Source organism: Ostrea edulis, chromosome 6 (assembly GCF_947568905.1).
Source record: "Ostrea edulis chromosome 6, xbOstEdul1.1, whole genome shotgun sequence".
NCBI classification, from domain to species: Eukaryota; Metazoa; Mollusca; class Bivalvia; order Ostreida; family Ostreidae; genus Ostrea; species Ostrea edulis.
This window is the reverse complement of record NC_079169.1, coordinates 35,592,401-35,609,546: the sequence shown is the minus strand read 5'-3', so window position 1 is coordinate 35,609,546 and position 17,146 is coordinate 35,592,401. Positions and strand designations below refer to the sequence as shown.

General features: G+C 34.8%; 1 protein-coding gene across 1 annotated transcript in view; it reads right to left on the bottom strand.

Annotated features, from left to right (window-relative positions):
• LOC125683560 (serine/threonine-protein kinase greatwall-like) overlaps positions 1-14,433 on the bottom strand; it is a 50,353-nt gene extending 35,920 nt beyond the window's left edge. The window contains exons 1-5 of the mRNA XM_048924840.2: positions 14,160-14,433; positions 8,221-8,276; positions 7,673-7,770; positions 5,616-5,707; positions 4,207-4,346 (exon numbers count right to left, since the gene is read on the bottom strand). Of these exons, the coding sequence (XP_048780797.2) occupies positions 4,207-4,346; positions 5,616-5,707; positions 7,673-7,770; positions 8,221-8,276; positions 14,160-14,201 (428 nt within the window). The 5' untranslated portion in view covers positions 14,202-14,433. The remainder of the gene's footprint in view (positions 1-4,206; positions 4,347-5,615; positions 5,708-7,672; positions 7,771-8,220; positions 8,277-14,159) is intronic.
• Between the last annotated feature and the right edge of the window lie 2,713 nt (positions 14,434-17,146).

Genomic DNA, 17,146 nt, shown 5'->3' with positions numbered 1-17,146 from the left:
GTAGCTTACAAAGTTTTGAAATTCTAACATACCTGTAGATAATTCTAACATACCTGTAGATAATTCTGACATATCTGTAGATAATTTTGACATACCTGTGGATAATTCTGACATACCTGTAGATAATTCTGATATACCTGAAGATAATTCTGACATACCTGTAGATAATTCTGATATACCTGTAGATAATTTTGACATACCTGAAGATAATTCTGACATACCTGTAGATAATTCTGACATACCTGTCGATAATTCTGACATACCTGTGGATAATTCTGACATACCTGTGGATAATTCTGACACATCTGTAGATAATTCTGACATATATGTAGATAATTCTGATATACCTGTAGATAATTTTGACATACCTGAAGATAATTCTGACATACCTGTGGATAATTCTGACATACCTGTGGATAATTCTGACATACCTGTGGATAATTCTGACATACCTGTGGATAATTCTGACATACCTGTGGATAATTCTGACACATCTGTAGATAATTCTGACATATATGTAGATAATTCTGACATACCTGTCGATAATTCTGACATACCTGTGGATAATTCTGACATACCTGTGGATAATTCTGACACATCTGTAGATAATTCTGACATACCTGTGAATAATTCTGACATGACTTACTTTGACTTAGTCCTCTTTGTCCCTTATGGAACATGGGGCTGAAACAGTCATCCTCCATCTAACTCTGTTTTGAGCAATTTGTTTGGCTTCTCTCCAGGTGGTTCCAATGCCATCTAGTTCTTTCAGCCTTGTTCTTCTCCAGCTGTGTGTTGATCTCCCTCGTCTCCTGCATCCCTGTGGATTCCAGTCCAATGCCTGTTTTGTTATGTTGTTCACAGGTTTTCTCAAAGTATGTCCAATCCACTGCCAAGATCGTTTTTTAATTTGTTCATCCACTGGGTCTTGCTTTGTTTGAATATAGAGGTTCTTGTTGCTAATGGTTCGAGGCCATCATATTCTACTTATATTATGAAGACATTTGTTGACAAACACCTGGATTTTGTGTTGGAGTCCTTTGGTAAGTCTCCAGGTTTCAGATCCATAGAGTAGAACAGATTTTATGTTTTGTTAAATATTCTGATTTTTGTATTTGTAGAAAGTACGTTGGATTTCCATACAGGCTTTAGCATGGCAAATGCCTGTCTTCCTTTGCTTATCCTAGAATTAATGTCTTCTTCTGTCCCACCTGTTTTGCTTACAATACTTCCCAAGTAGGTAAATTGGTCTACTTCCTCAATGTCTTCACCTTCAACTGATATTGTTCCCCCTTTCCTGGTCATAACTTTCATTATTTTGGTTTTCTTGATGTTAACTTTCAATCCAATCTTTCTCCCCTTTTCATATAGTTTCTTGGTTTTGTCTCTCATGTCTTTTATACGGTGGGATAGCAATGCTAGGTCGTCAGCAAAGTCTAGATCCTCAAGGTTGTTCACCATTGTCCATTGTATTCCTCTCTTTGAATCAAAGGCCTGTCTTGTAACCCAGTCAATTACTATCAAAAACAAGGTAGGTGATAGAAGGCATCCTTGTTTAACTCCAGTTGTTACTTTAAATGGTTCAGTTAGGTTTGAATCATGTATTATTTGTACATTGAAATCTTCATATAATGATTTTATCATGTTGACTATTTTAACTGGCAGACCGTAATGTCGTAGCAACTTCCACATTCCATCTCTGTTTATACTATCAAAAGCTTTCTCAAAGTCCATAAAATTTATATATAGTGAGGACTGCCACTCTACAGATTGCTCGATGATGATTCTGAGTGTAGCAATTTGGTCTATGCAGCTTCTGTTTTGTCTAAAGCCAGCTTGTTCTTCCCTGAGAATCTTGTCTAATGCATTTTTAATCCTGTTCAGTATTATACGACTCAGAACTTTGCTTGCTGTTGTAAGAAGGGTGATACCTCTCCAGTTTTCACAGTTACTAAGATCACCTTTCTTTGCTAATTTGACTAGTAGGCCTTTTTTCCATTCTGATGGTAAACACTCTTGGTTCCATATTTTGTTCAGCAATCTATACAAGTATTCGGTAATTTCATTTCCACCTGCTTTCAATGCTTCTGATGAGATTTCATCTATTCCAGCTGATTTTCCATTTTTTAGGAATTTAATGGCAATCTTTATTTCATTCGTGCTGACACCTTCTGTTCTGATGTTAAGCTCTTCTCCTGGGTCTAACTCTATTGGTTCGTCTGGTTCTGGTCGATTTAATACTACTTTAAAATGCTTGTTCCATCTTTCCATTTGTTCTTCTAGCTTTGTTAATGTCTTTCCCTGTATATCTTTCACAGGTTTTGATTTGATGGTTTGCCTGTTACTGAGTGTTTTAGTGAGGTTTTGATTTGATGGTTCGCCTGTTACTGAGTGTTTTAGTGAGGTTTTGATTTGATGGTTCGCCTGTTACTGAGTGTTTTAGTGAGGTTTTGATTTGATGGTTCGCCTGTTACTGAGTGTTTTAGTGAGGTTTTGATTTGATGGTTCGCCTGTTACTGAGTGTTTTAGTGAGGTTTTGATTTGATGGTTCGCCTGTTACTGAGTGTTTTAGTGATGTTGTAGAGGGTTTTGATGTCACCTCTATATACTGCTTGTTCTGCTTCAGTGGCTAAGTCGTTTACAAAGTTTCTTTTGTCTTGTCTGCAGTGCTGTTTGACTTCTTTATCTATCTCTTGGTATTTCTTGTTGGCTTCATTTTTCTGTTGTCTTGTTTTTGCGTTGTTGACACTATCTTTTGATTTTTTTCGTTCTTCAATTTTTGCCCATGTTCCTTGTGACATCCAATCTTTCATTTTGTTAGTCTTTTTTCCCAGCACTTTGTCTCTTTGATGGCAGTTTTACCCATTTCCCATTCTGTGTCAATGTCTAACTCTGCTTCAATATTATTAAGTGCTTCGAATCTATTCCTGAGCTCAATTTGGAATTCTTGCTTTTGTCCGACATCTCTTAACTTCTCAACATGTATTTTGTATGTTTGCTTTCTGTCTTTTTCTCTTTTGCAAGTTTGGTTTTTACTTTAGCTATCACTAAATGATGGTCTGAGTAACATCTGCACCCCTCATTGCCCTCACATCCTGTAATGAGCTTCTCCATCATTGACTTATCATGATGTGATCAATCTGGTTCTGGTTTTTCCATCTGGTGATTCCCATGTTGTTTTATGTATAGTTTTATGTGGAAAAATAGAACCACCTATCACAAGTTCATTGATCTCACAGAACTCAGTCAATAATTCTCCATTTTCATTCATTTCTCCTGCTGCTCCATGTTTTTCCATAATTCTCTCCCTATTGGCGTTGTTTTGGCCTACCTTGGCATTCATGTCGCCCATTAAGATCTTTATATCACGTTTTGGGATATTTTTCCAAACTAGTTCTAACTGTTCGTAAAACTGTTCTTTATCCTCTACTTCTGCCTCATTTGTTGGTGCATAACACTGTACTATGGTAAAGTTTTGACCACGAGCATTAAATCTGGCCCATATAATTCGTTCATTTACAGGTTTCCATTCCATTAGGCTGTTCTTTGTTTGTTTAGAGATCATGATGGCGACTCCTTTGGTGTGATGGTCATTTTCATCTGGATTACCAGAGTATAGGATGGTCTCCCCGGTCGCTAGTGTTACAACTCCACTTTGGTTCCATCTAGCCTCACTAATTCCAAGGACACTTATTTCATAGTTCCTCATTTCTTTTGCTATTTGCGCACATTTACCAATTTCATACATGGTGCGCACATTCCATTGTGCAACTTTAATGACTGTTTTCGGCGAGAACAGAGGTTTAAGTGTGTTATACGTCATTCGCTGTCGTCGGTCTACAGTTGCTGTGTTTAAGATACCTGCTGCCACATCCCTAACAGGGCAAACGGCAGGATTTTTGACTGCTTTATCTACAGATAATTCTGACATACCTGTCGATAATTCTGACATATCTGTGGATAATTCTGACATACCTCTGGATAATTCTGACCCATCTGTGGATAATTCTGACATATCTATAGATAATTCTGACATATCTGTAGATAATCCTGACATACCTGTTGATAATTCTGACATACCTGTTGATAATTCTGACATACCTGTGGATAATTCTGACATACCTGTGGATAATTCTGACACATCTGTAGATAATTCTGACATATATGTGGATAATTCTGACATACCTGTGGATAATTCTGACATACCTGTGGATAATTCCGTGGGAGTGCAGATACCGGAGAGCCAGGGTGACTTCTGCAGCATAAACTCGGGACATATCCTCATCAAAATACCCGTACACGGCTAGTAAACTTTTCACATCTCCACCAATCAGATACTCCATGATCTGTTAAAAATATTCCACAACAACTAAACTCAGAAACACAGTAGAAATTTCTTAAAAGGATAGTTCATATAATTACATCAAACCAGCATTCACAGGAGTCTAATGTAAATTCCACACCAAATCACATCTAAACTGATTATGCAAGGTCAATTTACACTGAAACTTGATCTATAGTACCTAAAACTGAATTCCACTGACATCTCTCTCTCTCTAGCTCTCTCTCTCTCTCTCTAGCTCTCTCTCTCTCTAGCTCTCTCTCTCTCTCTCTCTCTCTAGCTATCTATTTCTCTATCTACCATACAATTCCTACTCTACACATAATTATAATGAATTCTGGGTATTTGACAGAGAGACATTTCTGCAATAAGATATTTCAACATTTCTTAAGATGTTTCATCATCAAGCTGTTATAAACCTAAACATTGGTGCATGCAATAAACCGTGTACAGGTGCATACAATAACTATTACAATGTACCAAAGGTGCATGTAATAAAAAGTATACAGGTGCATACAATAAATATTACAAAAGGTGCATGCAATAAACAGTATATAGGTGCATACAATAAATATTACCAAAGGTGCATGCAATAAACTGTGTACAGGTGCATACAATAACTATTACAAAAGGTGCATGCAATAAACAGTATAAACAGTATACAGGTGCATACAATAGCTATTACCAAAGGTGCATGCGATAAATAGTATACAGGTGCATACAATAACTATTACCAAAGGTGCATGCAATAAACTGTGTGCAGGTACATACAATAACTATTATCAAAGGTGCATGCAATAAACAGTGTACAAGTGCATACAATAACTGTTATCAAAGGTGCATGCAATAAACAGTGTACAAGTGCATACAATAACTGTTATCAAAGGTGCATGAAAGTTAGTTAACTTTAACTAACAGTTAACTTGCCACTAACTTAAACATTTATATAGTGTTAACTTGAAGTTAACTGTCAGTTAAACTTAACTAATTTTTGTGCAACTGGACCCAGGTACACGCAATAACTATTACCAAAGGTGCATGCAATAAACAGTGTACAGAAGCATGTAATAATTATTACCAAAGGTGCATGCAATAAACAGTGTACAGGTGCATGTAACAACTATTACCAAAGGTACATGCAATAATAATTACCAGAAAAACAGTGTACAGGTGCATACAACAAATATAATTACCAGAAAAAGTGTACAGGTGCATACAATAAATATAATTACCAGAAAAACAGTGTACAGGTGCACACAATAAATATAATTACCAGAAAAACGTTGTTCTGAGACTGCAGGGAGTAGAACAAGTGTACAATAAATGGGCTGTTTGACAGAACCAAGGCATCTCGTTCTGCTAACACTGAAATAAAAATATCAAACTCATACATTTATTTTCATTTCTGCAAGTATTATACATATAGAAAGTGAATTCTAAACCTGGAATAAGTTGATGAAATGGCAGGGCTTTCAAAAGTAGCCGGTAGCCGGCGGATTTCCGCCGCCTATAGTAACATTAGGTGCCGGCTACTTTAGTGACAAAAATGTATGTCCAATGAAAAAAAACTTTTATAAAACTTTAAACATCTTCCAAACTTTAGTAGACTCAGAAATAGCGGCCGTTAGGATGTAAAAACGTGTTTACTTGCGCTAAATTTAGTTCAGGTAAATACCGGCACCTGATTGGTCGTCTGTTGGTGTAGAAAATAATACGTCAATTGCAATAGTCGGAAAGCCTCGGATTTACCCAATTCGTGAAAACACGGACGAGAAGTTCCGAAAGATAACAACAAGTCCTGAACGTAAAAATCAATGATGATGACGGAATGAAGCTGAAGAGAACAAATACCCTGTTCAGTTTCGGCTTTAAAAAGGCCAGAAGTGAAAGTGACACAAGTATAATATCAATCAACAATTTTAAAGCGAAAACAGAATTTAATCAGGAAAAATTTCAGACTTGCTATTCTTTTTAATTTGCAAATGCCCATGTGGTATTAAATAAAAACGAAAGTAGAATTTTTCAGCACAAATTCGCTATGTTACCAACAAATCTGTAGCTGTTAACTTGAATTTGTGGAAAAATAAAATTATAGGTCATTTAAATGTTACTTATTAATTTGTAATAAAGATTGTTTGGGTTTTATTTAAAAAATATTGGGGTGAGCAAAAGCAAAAGGTCCCAATGGGTTTCATGTCAGTCTTGGAGAAAAATATTACTCCCAGTGTAAGTTAACAGACTTTAAGGGACCAAATGAAAATAGAAATATAGAGTTGTGTTAATTGGTGAAGAATATTCTTAAAATATTGGGAGTGCAACTCTTATTTGCAATTCAATAAAAAATAATGATTAAATACATGTAAACTTTTTTTTATAACATACAATGTATCCGTTAAATAAGGAAACGAAAGCTGACAATACAGGTAATTAGAACAACTATAAATATAATATATATTGATGCTTTATTATATAAAACTGGTGTTGGTTGTGATCTATATTCTTCTTACATTTTACTTTAATCTGCTTATACTCTTGGGTGGCAGAGATTCAAGCAAAGACACTTAAAAATTGATTGATACAGCATTGCAAAAAATAATTACATGTAGTTATCTTGATGCACTTTATTTTTCATTTTGCATCAAAATTAGTACTTTGCAATTTTGAATTTTTTAAAGTTTTTGCATGAACAGAAAATTTCACATATGAAACAATAAATTCATGGCAAAAGTAAAAATTTCAGGCAAAAGAATGACAATTTCAAAGCTGCATTTAAGTGCCAGGAAACCGCCAGAATGCAGGATTTTGCGTCATTTACCCCAGAGCTTCTGGGGGCCTTGAGCGGCCCCCAGACCCCCGGCCGTAAGGGCGCCGAGCATAGCTCAGCGTGCGATACGGCTGCGCCATTCGCATTGGATCGCCTTCTACTTTTTCATTTCAGCCTCCTACTTTTAAATTTGTTGAAAGCCCTGAAATGGTGATCATATTTTCTCATATCAAAATACACATAACGATACTCAATATTTTGTTGTTTTAAAATGGTCAAAACAAATGAGAAAATCAAAATGGGCTTAACTTCACTGTCTTAGATACACATGACATTTGTATATACAAGATATCAGCTCTTCTGTGAAGGAGGAAGATGTAGGGGTATGTGTATACCTGGTAATTGGGAAATAACTATCACCCCATTTGTTATTTGTGACATTATTACTGATTTAACTCTCTCTCTCTCTCTCTTTCTCTCTCTCTCTCTCTCTCTCTCTAGTCATTACCTTGACTGAACAGGTTCTTGTTGACTCTCTCTCTCTCTCTATGTGTGTGTGTCATTACCTTGACTGACCAGGTTCTTGTTGACCATGTCAGATTTCTTCATCACTTTGATGGCATACTTCTTCTCTTGGTTTTTCTTGTGGCCCAGAAACACTTTCCTTGTAAAGTAATAGAAAACATTAAATACCAGGTTTACTTTTTTCTGAATCAAGAAGATTGATGATTGATTGTATATTGTTTAACGTTCCTGTCGAAAAGTTTTCACTCATGTGGAGACATCACCATTGCCGGTGAAGGGCTGCAAAATTTAGGCCTATGCTCAGTGCTTACGACCTTTGAGCAGGGAGGGATCTTTATTGTGCCACACCTGCTGTGACACAGGACCTTGATTTTTGTGCCGGTCTCATCTGCAGGACTGCCGACATAAATCATATCTTGATTAACCGGTAATAGCTATCTATTTGGGGAAGTGAATGTGGAGGGGGGAGATTTTCATTTGAAACAAAATTCTTATAGAAACAGTTACAAAGGAGCTGCTTTAAAATCAACCTATAGTCAAAATAAGTCAGGAAAGTGCAAAAATTAAAGATCATGAAGAATTCCTTTACCCAAAAGCACCTCGGCTGATTGGCTTCAGAAAGACAAAGTCCTCGATAGACGTTGGCTGAAAGAAAAACAAAAACTGTCTGAATTATCAATATTGTTCTTAAATAAGAAATAAAACAGAGAAATGGATTTAATAATTACCACCACCACCACCACCACCCCACCCCCTCCAAGAAAAGAAAAAGGAATGAAATTATAATGTAGCTGCATAAATATAGGTATAAGATAATCAAAAATACTTAACGAATGTGCATTGAAAAGTAAGGGAAAGGGGCTAAAGGAAAAAAAATTTACTTGTCTAAAATTCTTGCCAAGTGAGACAAAATAATAAAAAAAAATGTGCTTTTGTCCAAACTTGAAAATGCTAAAATGATAATTCAGGGGATGGGGGTGGTTGAGGTATCTATTAACTGAAACTGCCACATTTTTGTACACGTACCAGCGCTCGTTCTTCGCTACATGTACATTTATAATGGTTGAATTCATAACTGCCGGCTCTTACATTCTCCTCTCATTCAGAACTTCTTTCCCAACTTTTCAACCAAACAATAGCTATGTTTTGTAATAATAAAAATGATTTATTCTATTCTTTGATATTGGTGAATGATCTGCAATATTCCTTGAATTTTCACAGTTGATAATCCTTACTTTGTAAATTAATTTTTGATAGAATAAGTAAGTTTAATTTCAATCTTATGCACACATTCCTTTTTCATTTTTGCCTTGCTATGGAGATCGATCCTTTCACTTTGGTGTTTCCAATGACAATGAACAATGAATGCACGGTGAACACTTTGTGAACGAAAAACTGTAAACGGTGCGCACACAGTGAACGCACGATGAGTGAATGGTGAACGCATGGTGAGCGAAAGGAAAAATGATAAAGTAGAACATTTTAGGGACTGTATGTATTACTAAATGTACATTAATGAAGCAAAAAAGGAGAGAGAAATCTTTAGAACAATTGGGTATCGAACCTGGGACCCTTCCATTACTAGTTTGGAGATCTAACCAGAGCTACCCAGGTTGATACACAATGGATGGTAATGTTACTATAATATAAAATTTAAACCTATTTTGGAAATTGTACAAGAACTCTTTATATCGAGGATATGATAAAACAATTTTATAGAAAATGTCAGAAACATTGCATTATATATTATATATATATGTCCTTAAGGTGGCTCGACACTACACCCTGATATAGTTTCTCAAATCAGCACAAATTGATCTAATCATAAAAGATATGATGATATATAATATGAATATATGTCAAAAAGGCAGAAAATATGCAAATTTGGATAAAAACATGATTTTCCAAAAAAATATTTCAACACATTTGAACAAAAGACTCTGGCGGATTTTAACTCGAAATCTGCGGTTCACCAGCTCGATGCTTTAACCACTGAGCAACGATGATAGACAAACAAGTCGATCAACACAAATAATTTCACAAAACATTTGAATCGCCATCTTCTGACGTAGTGTCATAAAGAGTATAAGCTTTAGTCCAATGATAAAAGTATAGTGACAATATTGTCATCACGAACTAACATTCATGATTTTATCTTATTTCAGGGAATCTACCCAAAGAATTAATCTTATGGGCGAGATCAAAAGATCAATGTCGCATAAAAATCTAAATTTAAATAGTTAGGGGGAGGGGGGGGGGGGATAAAATCTCCCGTAAGTTTCTGTCATCCGACATCGATTACACATTAGAGGAAAAAGAAAAAAGACAAACGACTGTTGAAAACCGCATAATATTACATTTTAATGAACATTTAATAGTTTTAAAGTACATTTTCATTTGTGAATAAACAGTAGAAAAGGTATACATATAGTTTTATTTATATTCCTATGGTTTTACCTGTTAATCAATTAGGTTCAACATTCATCAAACATGTGTACATGTATTTAGTTTTAAGGAGGGGGGGGGGGGGGGGGGGTCTTGGTGAAAACTATGTGAATTTAGTTCTTTGTCTGACATTGAACTTTTGATCTCACCCCTTAAAGTTAAATACTTTTAAACTATATCAAGGTTTAAACTTTATTTGTTTTACAACGATTAACAAACATGATCAGCAACTTATATTAATGCTATTGTCAGTTCAGATATTAGCACGAAGTGGTCACTGATGTGAGAGGAAAGTGCCCAGAGAAACCCCATGTGTCTGAGTGGACAATCACATTACCCTCTCACATACAACCACTGCAGATCCTTGTCTCACAGAGGTGAGAAAGCTAGTGTGTTACTACGTATTATCTATACCTGTTCACCTCTCCAAAGAGAATAAGTTAATATCTGGGATATAACAGAGATAAACAACTCCTACGGCGGCATGTTTACTGCTTAAAATATGTGACGGTCCCACTTTTAAATCGTTAATTCCTATTTATTGGTTTCATAAATTGATGCTGATTTCAGTTTATTTCACTCCTATCATAAATTGGAATCAAATTTAACAAGTTTTGAAATGATTCTATAACCAACAAATATACAATTAAGTTAACAAAAAAGTTGGCAAATCGTAGACATTGTCTGAAATCAGGTCAATATTTTTTAGTTTGGATCATGTGTCGCCTTTGAAACTGATGATCAACAAATATACTATTAACAAATAAAGTGCACCGCCACGGCACATGATACGCCCGTCACATATTGTTACCATGAACATATCACCATGAAGAGATAGGTATGCATGGAACCAAATGTCAACCTTCCTTTAAGAATCTTACCTACTTTATGGCCTCATGTGACATTGCTTCAAATATTGATAATGTAAGCTTAATGATTTTTAAAAGGATATAAAAACATTTTCCCAAATGGTTTCAATGAAATGATTAAAGTGTAAGATAGCCCTTTATCCAAGCAAACAACTTACAATAAATGGGAGTACTCAAAAAGGTTGATTTATTCAACATATCAAAAAATACATATATCAGTATCTGCCTTTGTCAAATCTTCAAGTATAAAAGTAAAATATGCATGGTGATGTCAATATAAATAAATATAGATTAAAAACGGTTATTTCAAATACTGGTGCATCTCCTATGGTGTAGTTATTAATTAGAAAAAAATAATACATCATATATTTCTCAACTGGTTGTGTTAGACTTGAGAAATGCACATCTGCAGCTTTGCTCATTGTATTTTAAGGAATGAAGAACAATGCACAGCGTAATAAAACATCAAACATTAGTCATTATGTTTATTCTTAGACTGTAAAACTGTCATCTTAGTGAGACATGACAATCTGCACCTTGTTGTTGAGATATAAAATAAAAATATATTTTACAATATCATATTAATTCTTAAACTTTATACCAAATTAACTTTCAAAGTAATGGCTACCAATTAGAACTGTTCTAAAATTTGACAGATCAATTAGAAGGCCAGATTCCTCTGCCCAATTCCCGATTGCAAGAGATATAGATAGCACCTCCTTGATCAGATTGCTGTAACAGAAATCTTCTAAACTCATTAATTAATCTGTAATTTGACAGAATGCAATTTTTCTGTTAGCAAAATGCCTCCTGAATTGCTTGATAATTACACCCATGGGACAAGGGAAATTTCTCTTGTTACTGACACAAAAGAAATAATTTGTTTGTTATATACTGCTGTATAGTACAGTGTATATAATGAAGAATGTGTAGTTTCTTGAATTAACATTTTTTAATATGGTTATTGCAATACTATTTCATCTGTTCAGATTTACACAAATGCCCAATCTGCAGCTTTGTTCATTGTATATCTTTTTTCTGAACAATGCCACAGCCATAACAAAACATCAAAATACTAATCATTAAAATAGGCCTTTATACATATTGCAACCATTTGTTGTCTTAGTGAGAAATGATACTCTGCATATAGGTTGCTGAGAAAAAAAATTAAAAATTATATAGTACAATGTCAAATTAATTTTGAAAATAAAGACTAACCACAACAAACAAATTCACTTTCACAAATAATTTCTGGTATATCTGCAATTAAGAGGCTAAGATCTCTCTGCCCAATTCCCTAGAGATAAAGATAACACCTGCTTGATCATGTTGATCAGAGATGCTCTACACAAAACTCATTAATTAGTCTTGTCAAAATGCCCTTTGCATGCTACTCCCATGGGACAAGTGGAATTTCTCATGTTATTGTTAGAAACAAAGGAAACATTACATAGGCTAAAAAAAAGCTGTACAGTATATCATAAAAAAAATATGTGTTTTCTTGATGTAACATTTTTGAATGAGGTTTTCTACAAAACTCTTATATGAGTAGGGATTGTACCAATTATAACATACTTTTTTCAAAAAATCATTTCAACTAAATGTCACAGTGACCTTAAAGTACAGTGTGGCACACCTTCTACCTAAGATGCATAAGATGACCAAGTTTCATGATTCTAGATCAAATAGTTTTCAAGTTATGAGCCGGACAGGGTTTTACCATATTTGGCCATATCTTCTTAATTAAAAGTCACAGCGACCTGGTTTTAATGTGCGACACACCTTCTACCCAAGATGTATCAACTGACAAAGTTTGATTATTCTAGGCCTTATAGTATTTAAGTTATGAGCCGGACACGAAAAAGCTAACAGACGGACGGACAGACGGACGGACATGAAGGCCATAACATAATACGGCCCGTCTTAAGACGGGCGTATAAAAAGTTGGCAAATCATGAACATTTTCTAAAATCTCGCAGATTTTTCCGAGTTTGAATCATGTTGTTACCTTTTGAAACTTCACTTGCATTTTACTTTCTTCTGAAAATATTGTATCTTTGAATGTTTTATACCGAGCAAAGCTCGGACGGGCCAAAGGCTCGTCTGCGAAGCAAGGCTCTAAAGGTAACATGTATGTAAAAGAAAAAAGTCAAAATCAGCAAAAGAAAAAAGAGATAATCTCTATATACGTTCACTGAAATTTTCGTGATCCATATGGGCGCCGCCATTTATTTTTTCATTACCTGCTTCAACAGTTATTCGTGTTTTATTTTGAATGGTAATTTAAACACTCATTTTGTTCAAAGTGAATAGTACAATTATCATCGTAACAGGTTTTAGCAAATAAATACATATAAAACCGTAATACGACTAAATAGATGAACAAGTTCATGAGTTTCTTTGAATAAGAATATACGATAAAATTACGGTTACTTTTTTACCATTTTGAATTTATTGGTTAATTTTGTTTAGTTTTAACGGCCTTTTTCATTGCATACAGAATGTATTATTGTTGTTTATAATTGTTTGCTTTGAAAAAGAGAAAAAAGTCTAGGCTAAATGTGACGTCACAATGTACAGTTTACGTTGCCTTGCATTTTATTTCCAGCGTTCAATGAATAGGCGGATCATGTAAAACTGCTGTCCCCATATAAACTCCTTTAATAAGATGTTACTGGGTGTTTAGCCAAGGAAATTTCATTCAAAATATATATTTTTAAATGAATCATAATCTACTGTACTTAACGGAATTATGATTACCACTCGGGAAACGGAGTTACGTACATGCTTCGCTCGGTCCAACGGTCACACCGTATATATATATTATTTAGCGATAGGATTTGGAAGGTTTGAACTAGGTATCTTTCATTCTTAAGTCGGTATACATAATTTAAATCAGTGCATGCATTTTTACCACACAAAAAAGATCATATGAGACTTAAGGAAGCTGCTAATCATCCTGTTATAGGTCTATATATGCCTAGAGCTGTTAATATTCAATTATTCAATAACCACTACACTATCCGGATATTTATAAACTTTATTCATTTACAATTTCAGTGTTTGAATTCAGAGTTTGATATCTAATCATTTAAACGTAATGAGAATCAATAATAATAAAAAAGTTGTGTTTTAACAGTGTCTTAATTTTCCATCATAGTTTTTTTTTTTTTTTTTTTTTTTGGTTCAAACCCCCGAGTTTGAGATCAGTTACCCTTTCTGGAAGACTGGCGCATTCCGTTACTTCTTCGTTCATATTCTCTCACGCCCACATTACTGTTCCAATTAATCTCCTTATGTCCTACATCTTTCACATTTCCTGTTACTGTTAGCCTTAATTACATTATTTTGATTCCGTCAGATTCGTATTTTGGCACGATGGGTATAAAACGTACCTCCAAGTATAAAAGAGTTCAAACGGCTTCCATCTGTTTCGACTCTCGATAAATTAAGCCTCAAAGATCGAAGTACTCTTCAGGAGTGTGGTAAAACAGTAGGGAGGTATATAATCATAGATTAGGTTGAGTGGTTTTCCATTTTAATATAGAAAAAATTCTAAATATGTATATTCACATTTTACATGTAAGGATTTAAAAAAAATTAAGGGGAACAGATGGGGTTAGAACTATTGAAGAAAATGACAAAACGTATTTAATATGTGTATTCATATAACTTATAGATGTTAGTAAGTATTTTGTCTCTCATTCAAATGTTTCTTCTAATAGAATGGACAAATAATAACAAATATCTGCACTCGTCACCTCAGACACGCCACACGTATTTCGGGTGATGTTGACTCAGTCACACTCACAGTAGTAAGTCTAGAGTCCAAACTTAATATCATTTATAAATAGTTGCGGGAGAAGGGAGGGGTCAGTTCACCAGTTCAAGCTTTCAATACCACCAAACACATACAAAAGGGGGTGGGGGTCAGGTGCGGATTCAGGAACTGCGGTTAAAGGGAGCACAAGTGTATGAGGCAGGGGGTCTGGGGGCCGCCTTTCATCTTGAAGCTCCTGAATTTTACAGATTTTTAGGGCTTAAAATATGTCTCCTATATATGTAATCATTTTTACTAGATCTCTTTTTTTTTTTTTTTTTTTTTTTGTTTGTCATTTTTGATAAGGTGAAATTAAAAATAAAATGACACAAATTTTAAGGATTTTTGGAAAAATGTAAGTTCTCCCAATAAAAGTAATAGAATAAGCTTACATCAAAAGATTTTGTCATTTATTTGGTAGGAGTTCAATGGAATCCTTCTGACCGACCGCGTCAGAGCTAAGCTCATGAATATTTATATTACACCGAGAATGGAAGAAATTGTTGTTTCTTTTATCGTTTACATTTTTCTAAACAAGGGACCACGATGAACCTCAGTTAAGTTTGAAAATTTTAGGTGGGGGTGCCGGCTGCCACGGGGGGTAGCCGAAAATTTTTTAATTTGCATATAAAAATAACGGAAAAAATACATTATGAAAAAAAAGGGTTGGAGTGGGCAACTTTTTTATCATCCGTGCTAAATCAACCCATGATTTGTACGTACTACTACGTACAGTACTTATTCTATTTCCGTAAATCCGTGTCTCCATGACTTGTCGTGTCAAATTAACATTAGCTCAAAAATTAATGATATTTTAATGATTATTTGACGATAGATCATCAATTCAATTATTGCTTTTATCAATTGAATTAATGCGCACATCAAATCAATCATTGCTCTCATCAATTGCGCACATCAATTGTTTCTCTCAACAATTCAAATGATACGTGCACTAATTCAATTCATGGGAGCAATAATTTATTTGATGCGCGCATCAATGTGGTGGAAATATTGCGGCTCGCAAGAATTAATCTAGAGCTAGGAGCTCCATATAAATGATTTGATGGTCTCTTTAATTCAATTGAAGATACCTAAATAATTAATGGGGGAAATCCTGATGAATAATGGCTCGACTATTGAGAATTTGACAAGATACAAATTATTTAGTTTAATGAATTGTATTCCAAAATATACAGTAAAATAAATAAATATATTGTCATATGTAAAATTGAACAACTTTTGAATTTTCAGATAACTTTCCAGTGGCGGATCTAGAGGGGGTTACGGGGGTTGCAACCCCCCCCCCCCCCCCCCTCCTTTGGATTCGCTATAAAAAAAGAGAGAGAGTGGGGGGATGACTGTAGAGTTATTAAAATCCTAGGCGATGGAAATTGTTTATACAATTGTGCGTCAACATTTTATCAGGTGATGATAATTCAAATTATCTTTTATATAGTTTGTATCTGTAATATTTCATTTTATTTAAAAAAAAAAAAAAAAATGAATTACTGGGAGTAAATCGGAGTGCATCTTAAAACAGGATTCGTTTTAAACTCAAGAGTGACAGATCTGCGTCTGATAATTATACAATAACATTAATCAAATTTTGAATTTAGAAATACAAATTGATAGCATTCCTGTTAATTAAGTTGTCGTTTAACTATGTTAACGTACGCGTTATAACAACTCTCTTTTCAGTGGCGGATTTAATTAAGGGGGCGAAGCCGCCCCCCCTCCTTCCCTAAAATTTTAAAATTTAAGGTAAATCGTGGTATCTTGTTTAGACAATTGTACTAAACGAAAAAAGAAGCAATAATTTCTTCCACTCCCGGAGAAATGAATAACAAAATCTTTTTGATTTCTTGAATTACTTCATTGGGAGAACTTAATTGTTTTTCAAAAACCCTTAAAATTTGCGTCATTTTACTAATTTCACCTTATTAAGAATTATAGAAAATAGTAAAAAATGACTTAAATAGGAGACATATTTTAAGGCCTATAAAATCTGTAAAATCCAGGAGCTTTCGGGGGCTTCGCCCCCTGGGCATCACCAGGGCTTCGCCCTGGACCCACTGGGGGCCTCAAGGCGGCCCCCAAATCCCCTGCCTCATAAAGTGGCACCCCCCGTAACAGCAATTCCTGGATCCGCCCCTGCATTTCCTCTTCACCCCCCCCTTTGAAAATTTTCTAGATCCGCGCCTGCTTTTAAATATGCCACATAGAAAAAAGAAACCATCTTTAAATCTTATGTCTGAAAAGTTTAAATCCGTTTCAAGCTCCTATCAACATCAAGAATCAAGATGTATCCTATATTATGGAGAAAATGTAGAGGATAATGACATAAGATATTTCACAGGGCAGTTTTCCAAAGATCAGAAGAC